The sequence below is a fragment of the Magnolia sinica genome, chromosome 1 (assembly GCF_029962835.1).
Source record: "Magnolia sinica isolate HGM2019 chromosome 1, MsV1, whole genome shotgun sequence".
NCBI lineage: Eukaryota > Viridiplantae > Streptophyta > Magnoliopsida > Magnoliales > Magnoliaceae > Magnolia > Magnolia sinica.
The window spans coordinates 7,481,304-7,492,056 of record NC_080573.1 but is presented as its reverse complement, the minus strand read 5'-3'; the positions used below and the strand labels follow the sequence as shown (position 1 = coordinate 7,492,056).

The 10,753-nt window shown below is 40.5% G+C and overlaps 1 protein-coding gene across 3 annotated transcripts; it reads left to right on the top strand.

Moving 5' to 3' along the window:
• Positions 1-1,385: 1,385 nt before the first annotated feature.
• Positions 1,386-9,160, top strand: LOC131238210 (cysteine-rich receptor-like protein kinase 44). 3 transcript variants are annotated; one of them, XM_058236186.1, is made up of 7 exons: positions 1,398-2,502; positions 4,997-5,131; positions 5,510-5,631; positions 5,966-6,236; positions 6,942-7,179; positions 7,361-7,508; positions 8,659-9,160. In XM_058236186.1, exons 1-7 carry the CDS (start codon positions 1,677-1,679, stop codon positions 8,971-8,973), a joined length of 2,055 nt encoding a protein of 684 aa, XP_058092169.1. In that variant the 5' UTR covers positions 1,398-1,676; the 3' UTR covers positions 8,974-9,160. The 3 variants fall into 3 exon arrangements, with proteins under 3 accessions (XP_058092171.1, XP_058092169.1, XP_058092170.1); XM_058236187.1 differs by having other exon boundaries at positions 1,404-2,502; positions 5,966-6,176; positions 8,659-9,157; XM_058236188.1 differs by lacking the exon at positions 7,361-7,508 and having other exon boundaries at positions 1,386-2,502; positions 8,659-8,858.
• Positions 9,161-10,753: the final 1,593 nt, after the last annotated feature.

Below are 10,753 nucleotides of genomic sequence, written 5' to 3'. Positions count from 1 at the left end.
CTCCCTAGGGAATGGTTTGGAGAGTGAAGGTTGACTTGTATTTGTTCCTAATTGTGGGGCTGATTTTTGGTGGCTGGGTTTAAAATGTGTGGACACAATTAGTTATTACGGGGAATTTCATACAGTGGGCCTGGCTGTACTGTAGACTTATTTGCTCACATGGCCAACCCTAACTTTGTTCGAAATATGAGGGATGATACTTCGGTGGTAATTACTTAAATTAATGGGATAGTGATGTAGAGCGGGTCGCGGACAGTTACATGGCTACGATGGATCAGAAAAAGCCCGGTCGACGACAGAAGAGATCCAGACCATCGAACCTTAAATTGGACGTATCTTGCAATCCGGAATGAGTTACCTGACATAAAATATATGATTTTGGGGTAGAACGAGCTACTAAAGCTAACCAACCCTGCTACGCCAGGTTACGCAGCCCGAAATTGTGAAAAAAATCCCTGGATCGACGGTCGTTTCTCTGTTTTAATTTCATTTTTACTATAAATAATAAGTTTTAGCTTGATTATAACTCTTCATCCGTCGAGCTTTAGGAGTTGTGCCCAACGTGAAAAGAGCTTAGAATAATTAGGAGAATGGTTTGGTGAAGCCAAATAGGACACTATTTTTGGCCGAAAACTTTGCACACTAGTAGGCATCACGATCGTCTATAAATAGTAAGTTTACTATTTATAGTAAGTCGCGGATTCTAGGAGTTTGAGTTGTAGTTTGATTCTGATTTCTTTCCCATTGCTTGGTACCCCTATTTAAAGGGTTGTGAACTCGTTTTTATTCATCAATTAATCAATTTTGAATTTCTTAGAATTTATTTCTATTTTCTGCTTTCTTTCCTCGTGGATTCAAGAAGTCTCTGTGAGGAGTTCAGAGAAGCTCCGTGGATTCGGAGTAATTATCCTCATCACGTTCATCCCTGCATCAGATAGATTAGTTAAAAACTCTATGGAAAAAAATAAAAATAAATCACGGAATATAAATTCTACATTGAGTAGGTAGTTCTTTGTAAATTCCCTATGCATATATCTAAACAACTTTCTTGATAGAGAAGTAGATCTTATCACTCTACTTTGGCACCTTGGGAATAGACGGTTAGGAGAAGAGGTGTGGTGGTGATCCAAATTTAGATGGCTAAGAACTTCCCAAATTCTTCTAATCTAGGAATTTTCGAGAAATGGTCCATCAACATAAGCTACACGGTCTAGTTTATTTACTTGGGCATGGTTTGACGACTCCTCCGTGTCGTATACGACCCGGGCAGTTTCGGCCAGGAAGGAGTGGAGTAGTACGACCACATGTTAACCACAAGTTCCTCGTTTCCCAGATGAGAAAGGCTATGAACGTGTGCCCAGCCAGCCCCTTTCCATATCACCTAACCCGACCAAAACTACAGAATCTCCGATATTGTATTTAGGTTTAGCCAGAGAGGTTGGGTCTGGAGTCGACTAGTGAGGGTTGACTGAGACTGAGTTCCATTCGGATGAGTCACGTTCAACTTGTAATAGTTAAGCACCACCCGACCCAAAGCAGATTGACTTTTCAAAACTCACACCAGTCCAATCCAGCCCAACCCAAGTTGAATTCTTTTGCCCATTGGACACTCAATTCTCCTCAAAAGACCTTACAACCTTTCCCTTCGGTGTGGTTAAACCTCAGATGCACGAACTATGATGATTCCAATCCTCTTCTCAAAACCATTTCAATTTCTCTTCATTTCATTCCTACCACTCTTCTTGTCACGTGTTTCTACTACTAGTGCTGAACCCCTCCATGACATGTGTTTCGACGATGGTAATTACACAACTCATAGCACTTTTGGAACTAATCTCAATCTCCTTTTCTCTTCTCTTACCTCTAACGCCACTTTCACCGGCTTCTCCAAAGAAATGGTCGGCCGGAACCCAAACCGGGCCTATGGTCTTGCCCTCTGCAGAGGTGATGCTACGCCGGATGTATGCCGTAATTGCCTCAATACTGCAAGCGAAGAAATCGTTACAAGGTGTTCCAGCAAGAGTGGAATTATATGGTATGATAACTGCTCCTTGCGCTACTCGAACAAAAGTTTCTTTGACCAGTGGGATTCTTATGTGCCAGTTTTCCTGCCGAATAACCAAGGTGTTTCAGACCCAACTCGGTTTAATCTATTTCTGCCAAACCTGATGAAACGTCTTATTCAGCAAGCAGCTTATGATCCGTCAGCAGACATGTATGCGACTGGAGAAGTGAATTTTACAAACCTGGAAAACATATATGGGCTTATGCAGTGCACCCGAGATCTATCCCGAAGAAATTGCAATATGTGCCTGCAACAGGCTGTATCTGAAATACCGAGATGCTGTAATGGAAGCCGAGGTGTGAGAATTCTTGGGGTGAGTTGTAATTTGAGGTTTGAGGCCTACAAGTTCTATAAGGACTCGGTTGTGACACAGGCTCCTCCTCCTCCTCATCCTCAAACTCCTCTTCTTCCTCCATCCACTGATCAAAATGACACTGGTAAGCATTTTATTTTTCTATTTTTATTTTTTTAAAAAAATCTTCATCTAAGTCCTGATTATTTGTTTTGAATTCTAATTCATGTAATGCAACCATTTAAATCATTATTTCAAGATTTAGATGAATCGTCCGAGTTGACAAAGACTTGGTTGGAACCAGTCTGGTTTGACACCACGACTCACCATCATGATTCGTCCTCCTCCCAGATGAATCAGGCCAATTCACCCTTGACTCAGTCAGACCCTATCTAGTTTGACACCATGAGTCACCCAGATGATTCACCCCGTCTCAGACGAGTCAGGCCAATTCACCCCTGACTAGATCGAACCGAATCTGGTTTGACATGCACCATGAGTCGCCTCGATGATCCAGTGATGTATTGGTCGAGTCAGGACAATTCAACTCGACTTGGTTAGACACAATCTGATTCAATACTGATTCACCCCCATCTTCGACAAGTTAGGCCAATTCGCATCCGACTCGGGAGAGTCTCCACTCACTCCAGACCAAAAGAGCCTGTCTTCAGTCGCCAAGTCTTTTGATATAAATACTAGTTACGGTAGGGGAAACATGGATATTCATGGCACCAGGTCAAGGTGACCTCTCTACGTGCACCACAGGTATTTGTCATTATACCCAATAATTTAAGGGCCGATGTTGCTGCTTCTGGTCCCAGGGTTTTTAACCTATTGGTTAGGTTCGAATAAAAATCCGCTGTTTTGGGTCCAACTTTCTAGTCTGGTTTGACAATAGCAGAAACTCCAATTTAAAGCCATTTTTAAAAAAAAAAAATATCTGTTTATTTTTAAATATCTTATGGTGGGAGCTGGATGGTATTTTTAAATTTCTTTTTATACCATCTGAATTTATTAAAAATAAAAATTAAAAGAGTACAACTCAAGATGGGAACACGAGGATTCTAATCCTTCTTACAAGGGGAAACTTTTCAGTTAATTAATTTTTCTTTGGGCCACCGTGATGTTTTAGTGACAGTTGCGCAGTCCATTAATTGCGACAGGTCTTGTTAGGACTATTTTTATTTTTAAGAAGCAGGTGGAATTTCCCACCTCAATTATATTGCCAAAAGAAAACTTATAGCCTTGTAGTACAGGCGGGTTAAAAAAAAACTAAAAATAATTAATAAAAAATAATAAAAAAGGAGAAGAAGAGGGCCAAACTCAGACAAACTCCGGTAAGCCCCATTTCTAGATCTGCAGAAGGGCCAAGGAAGAAGAGGGAGTTGTTAAACACAAACTGGTGCTAGACAGGGCGCCAAACAAACCATTGGCCCCAACCAACTCCAAGGAGGTCGATCCTTCCACTGATAGCCTAAAACCAACCACCCAATAGACCAACTTCCAAGCAGACCATGTACCAAGCATTCCACCCTTCACACTACTTGCCCTGCAGCCAGCCCTTGCAAATAGCCCACGCTAGCTAGGCAACCCCCGCAAGCGGCCACCCTCAAAGCCAATCAGCATAACCAGAACAGTAGCAAATAATCCGTGAGATGGGACATCCAATCAGTAGTGTGGTCGCCATTGCTAGGACCTAAATGCAATAATCAAGCCAATCCAAAGCATACGTGGGTTACATCACAGTGAGTAGTGGAGATCATGGGACATCCTATTATACCTGTATTGCGGAATTGACAGATCATATATGCATCAACAATGGAGATTCAAAACCATAACCTAAAAGAGTACCTGATTGGGAAGACATTCTGCTGACAGAAATCTTGGTCTTCCGCACCTCACGCCTTTAGGAGAACCTTCAATGAGATTAGGGTTTTTTTACTTGTATTGGTGAGGGGACCAAGACATCTATTTATAGGAAAGAGGGCTAGAAGCTTACCCATCACACTTCTCCCTTTTAGGGTCTCCACACTATCTGTTTCCATATCTGGCTTAATAACCGAATATAGAGACATCGGTTCAAGCGTCCCGCCCCAAACCTATATACAATGATTACAACTGTAGTGGGGCTCACTAAACCGCTCAATCTGAATAATCCAACGGTCATATCTGAATCAATGATCATGTGTGGCCCACCTGATAGGAGTCTTACACATCCAACATAAAAACCTTCCTTGGGCCACCAAGTTGTTTGTATAAAATCCAACCCATTCATCAAGCGAGCCCTACTAAGATGAAGAGACACATCAAATCTAAAACTCAAATGGGGTGCTCAGCATGAATTTAGTGGTCTTGGCCATGATTTTTTATTGTTCCTGTGTTGTGGCCGACCTAAATTTTGGATCCTGAACACGAGTTGCGGCAAATGATGGACAGAGTGGATGTCACCTACATCATGGTGGGGCCCACAATGTCCGCATTGCACGTGCTTCCTTCAAATGGAGTTGTGGAAGATTTTGGTTCTGGAATTAAGTATTCTTAAGTTTATTAATTTGTTTTGATTTTAACTTTCCTTGACATATACTTTCATTTCCAATGAAAATTTTTACTAGGTATGGAAAACATTTCTTGTCATGCAGGTAGCAAACAAATCTCATCCACTACTGTGGTCGCCATTGTCATTCCGATAGTTGCTGCCGTGATGCTATTCTCTACCATCTATGCTTGTTTGCGCAGGAGGAATCCAAAGAACATGTATATAGCCTCTAGAGCTGGTAAGGGATGCATCAAGCCTGTGAAAAAAAAAAAAGCAAAAAAGAAAATCAAATTTTGTATAACCCCATCCGGTGAGCAGTTCAAGATTTTGAGCCCAAATCATAGATTGCAAACTCTCATGAGTTGCATTCAACTTGTCTGAGTATAGAAAACAACTCCACCCACATAAGTTAATTAGAAATACTCATTTCACTGCTTTTTTTTTTCCCCCCACACATTTATGTTATATTCCAATGAGCCTTTTAAGATGGTTGTTGCTTCTATTATTCCGCATGAAGGAAGAAATAGATAAGCTCCTTATTTAAGTAAATTTCTCTAGTTGGAGATAATATTCATGACTTTGATTTTGGTTTTTATTATTTGCTACTTTTGTGTAGATGGGGATGAGAGCACAAATGTGGAGTCATTGCAATACGATTTGGGCATGATTAGAGCTGCCACAGACAACTTCTCTGAAGCTAATAAACTTGGACAAGGTGGATTTGGTTCTGTTTACAAGGTAATTACTAAGAAAAAGTAAAATTCAGTCAGTGAAAGGTCCTTCCACACGACTGCAAAAATTACTGAATGGCCCGGGCTCATGTCATACGTATAGATAATCTTGATTCTAGACTATCCAAATTGTGCGTCACAATGTGGATATATTAAAGCAAAAACTTATTGGACAATCTTAAGCATCCAATTTGTCTCAACCGATTTGTTTTAACCATCCATTCTATTGACACCAACTGGATGGTTAGGATATCTCAGTCGATATAAATTTCAGACTATCCACCATGGTACAATGAAGCTTTGTCCATGGGAATTATATTCAAGTCCTTGAATTCTTGCAGGGTTGGCTTAGGAATGGACAAGAAATAGCTGTGAAGAGGCTCTCCATGAATTCTAGACAAGGGGTGCAGGAGTTCAAGAACGAGGTCGCAATAGTGGCTAAGCTTCAACACAGGAATCTTGTTAGGCTCATGGGTTTCTGTTTGGAGGGCAATGAAAAGCTACTCATCTATGAATACCTTCCCAACACAAGCCTCGATAAATTTCTATTCGGTTTGGCCCCATTTTCATATGCATTTCTCCATGAAACTAGATCCAGTACAAAGCTTTTAGGTGCACCAAACTGCTTTGATTAACATACACTCAACTGCATGCAATTAAATGCACTTCGATGTAGTGTAGGCTAAGCTTGAAGTACAAATTTGTATTGGATCCGTTCTCTTTCTGGATCTAACTAATAAGATGTTTAAAGCGACTGATGACTAGGAAATTGTTAGAATGAAAGAGGGAAAGGCAACGTCATTCATGGCATTGGTTTTAATGTGATACATGTTGGTGGATCTGGGCCAGTTTCTAGTTGGAACCTACCATTAATATGCCCTGTCTTAGAAATTAGGTCTCTCAATATATAATGTGGGCAAGGTGCATATGTTGAATACAGACGGCTGTTTCCCTGTTATAAAAAAAAAAAAAAAAAAAAAAAAAAAGAATACAGACAGCTGTTTCCCTGTTATAACAATCCATTTTCACCATGCACGTGCCTGCCGGATGTGTTGTTGAGCTTTGTATTTTTGAGCCAGGGTTTGTTCGTGGTGGGCCCCACTTGATGAGTGACCCATGATTCCTTGACACATGTGCCTCACTGTCAATTCAATCTTTTCTCATTAAATTTCCTTAGCATCTCTCCTTGGGATCTTAACAGCCTACATAACATAATGTTCGCTATGGCCTTTTCTGTTTCAATAAAATTCAGACCATAATGTTCACTATGAATGATACCCTCATTTTCATCGACTGACTGTTTGGATTGGTGTGCAGATCCAATTAAAAGGGCATGTTTGGATTGGGAAAGACGTTACAAAATCATCATAGGGATCGCACGAGGTCTTCTCTATCTTCACGAAGATTCTCGACTTAGGATTATTCATCGGGATCTCAAAGCTAGCAACATTTTGTTAGATGCAGGGATGAATCCCAAGATTTCAGATTTCGGGTTAGCAAGGATTGTTGGAATGGACCAAACTAAAGGCAATACGGAGAGAATAGCTGGGACTTTGTAAGTTCTTTGAAGCTCACTTCATTTATCGACTTAAAATCTGAGTACTTGTAACTGGCATTGATCAATTGAAATTCGACCAAATCACAATGTAACTGAGTGGTTGAAATGGGACCAATTTGCAATGTTCTTGAGTTGGCTTGATTCATCAAAGGTGATTTTTATTGTTGGTGATACGCAGCGGATATATGTCGCCAGAGTATGCGATGCATGGGCACTTCTCAGTGAAGTCGGATGTGTATAGCTTCGGCGTTCTACTTCTGGAGACTGTGAGTGGTATGAGCTCTTGTTTCTACGAATCAGGCCTTGGCAAGCACCTTTTAAGCCATGTAAGTGCAATGAACCATTTTATTACCACTGGTACGAATGTCAATCATGGCTTCCACCCCTCTAAACTGGTGGGCATATCAATGTCCGCAGTCACACAATGAACATGATATTCGGCCCACCGTGAATGGATGAGTGGGATGAGTTGGTAAAAAACCACAAATTGGAATACACTTATCAGGATGATATTGTAAGTGCACATCTGTAGCTACTTTTATGCCGTTCAGCTGGTTGGCGCAATTTTATGTTGCTCCCATCGATGTGGACATAAGTGTTTTCACTTGAAGGACAGAGTTGATTTTAGATATACCACATGGTGGGCCCCACAGAGCTGGGGTGTATTGCGTGCTGTATAATATAGGGGTTGTAGACAACTCAGTTCCATTTGCATGAGCCACTGCTTGGAGAAGTACATGGTTGAATATCATGTTAATTAATTGGAGGTCAGATAAATCTTGTGGATTCTTCAATGCTTGAGGACCATGGTTTGTTTTTTTCTTTTTCTTTTTTTCAAAAGGAGGGCTATGCCCTTGAATCTTAGATAAAAGAAACAATGATGTACAAGCTACTCTTTCGGGTGGGCCCACACAAAACATCGGGCCTCACCTATCATATCGGAAAACCAGAAAACAGAAAAGGAGAAATAAAGCATGCCAAGCAGCTACTCAACAGGGGGAAGTCGAGCTCCTAACATAACACTGCCTGAGCTGCCCCTCTCCCAGCATTAACAAGAATACTCCTGAGCAAACAACCAGCAGCCTATTCAACCCAGAAAATGACCAAATCTGTCCAGCCATCCCACCCAAATCCTCTGGCCATAGAAGCTTGAGGACCATGGTTGGAGATTAGTTGGACGTAGAAGTTGAGTCCTACAATGATGTGTAGTTTATTCTTGTTTCAAAATAAATTATGATAATCTTATTAAATTAAGATATTTCCATTTTTAATAAAATGTGTATCTTTTAAGATTTTTATGGATCTTCCTCTTTTTTTATATATTCTTATTTTTAGTGAAATAAATAAAGTTTTCACGATGTAGTTTCCTAATGGTTGGCATGGATCCTGCACACATGTTCCGCAATTCACCACTTCAATCTCTCCTCGTGCAAATCACTGTAAGCTCCTTGTTTTAATTAACTCAAATTTGTGCAGGCATGGAGAAATTGGAAGGATGGAACACTTCAAGAGTTGGTGGATTCAAGCTTGAGAGGATGCTATTCGAGAAGTGAAGTGACCAGATGCATTAACATTGCGTTATTATGTGTTCAAGAGGATGTCTTCGATAGGCCCACCATGGCGACTGTTGTTCTCATGCTCAACAGCTATTCTGTTAGTCTCCCAAGGCCTTCAAAACCTGCATTCTTTCTGTCCAGTACAATGAAACCGATGCCTGTGCCCCGATGCAACGATTCGCAGGCAAGTGAGTCTGTGAATGAGGTGTCAATTACCGAATTATCCCCTCGTTAGTTCAGTGCATAAAAAGGGTATTTAGAAAAGAAAACTATATGCTTGTGAGAATAATTTATGTAGCGAAGTGGCTTGGATGCTTTGTGCATGAATGCCGCGTAAAGCGCCGAATGTGTCATGTGTGTAATATGTTATCCATTCTTCAAATGGGTACCAAGAGGTAGATGCTCGACCTTCACATGAAGATGATTCGCTTTTCAGTTAGTTTCCCACATATGCTTCATATATATGACATGTAATTCATACATGTGGCAATCGCGTACAAGATCTGAAACAATCAGGTGGGCCACATCTTTGATGGTCCATGTCCAAAAGGCTAGATTACTGCATATATGCACATAAATTGCGATGAACAGGTTCAAACCAGGGTTGGTAACTAGTCTGTGCCGGCTGGCAGGGTGCAATTTGTTCAACATTGACTTGCGAGTGTTTAGCTGGTGGGCCCAACCCAGGTGGAACCCCATTTCTTAGCTCATGGGTTGGGTTGGAGGCAAGTTATGAGATCATGGGCTCAACTCGAACATGCTTGGGCCTGATTTAAAAACTCCTTTCCAAAGTTTGAAATGTGTTCCATACGTATACCTTGAATATGGTCGAGTTATAATAGTCTGCAAATGCACATATGGCCCACCTATTGAATATTTGAATGGATATCGTAGTAGAAAGTGTATGGGTTAAAAAAAACTCCATCAGGTAGGCCTTCTTTTCCTTCAAGAGGCAATGGTTAAAGAAGGACAAAAATTACTTCCATTGAGCTAAATTGGACTTCTCCAATTCAGTAATGGAAGGGGCAGCAGAAGGAAAATTTTGGATTCTGTATATAAATTACTATCAGGTCTCCACGATTGCAACTTCAAGAGAATGCATCACGGTTAAGATCCAACACGAAAATTCTCAGGCTGAAGTTTATGTATCAGTAGTGTATGCCTGCTGTGAAACAGCCAATAGCTAGAAGAACTCTCTGGGATGATGATCTCAGGTCCTTGGCTTATTTGTGGAGGCTTTAATGTCATAGTTGATGCAGGGGAGTGCATGGGAGGTCAGCCAGCAAACACATTAGGCATGGAAGAATTTCGTGAAGCCATAAATGATTGTGGATTATTCAATATAGGCATTGAGGATCAAATTAGACCTGGTGTAATAATCGAGCATGCATGAATCGTAGTTGCGCCAGACTTGACAGGATGCTATTTATATTAGAAAAATGATCCGTCGGATACACTGAAAATAGAAAAATAAAATAAAATATGAAATTCGTTTCATTAGGCTGAATCACGTAAAATGATACGTCATCCTTAAAGCATGATTTGCCCCCTTATCAATTGTTGATGGGTTACAAGCGAATTGCTTCTAGGATAAGACAAGTCTGTCTGAATCCGGCGTGCAACAATTACGATGGGTCCACTATGGAATAGTTTAATGCAGTAAATCTGTTCTATAGAATCAGACAGTGGAAATGTTCACAATATTCTAAGAAGGAGATCTGGAGTATCTGATGGCAGAGATGATGTTGAGATGATTGGTTTTGGACCAGAATTGTAACAACCCGAAATTTTGGGTGCATGTTTATCTGTACGTGAGGATGTACGATTACACTTTTACACTTGTTCAACTATACACTTATAGATCCATTAATATTTATGTAGTTTAAGCTGAATTTAAGCACATGGAGCATTTTTCAACCGTTGATTGATAAGATGAATCATTAAATACCTTAATATTCTTACCCGTAAATTAAAACTAACCATTGATATAACATATTACCATTAGATAAAGATAT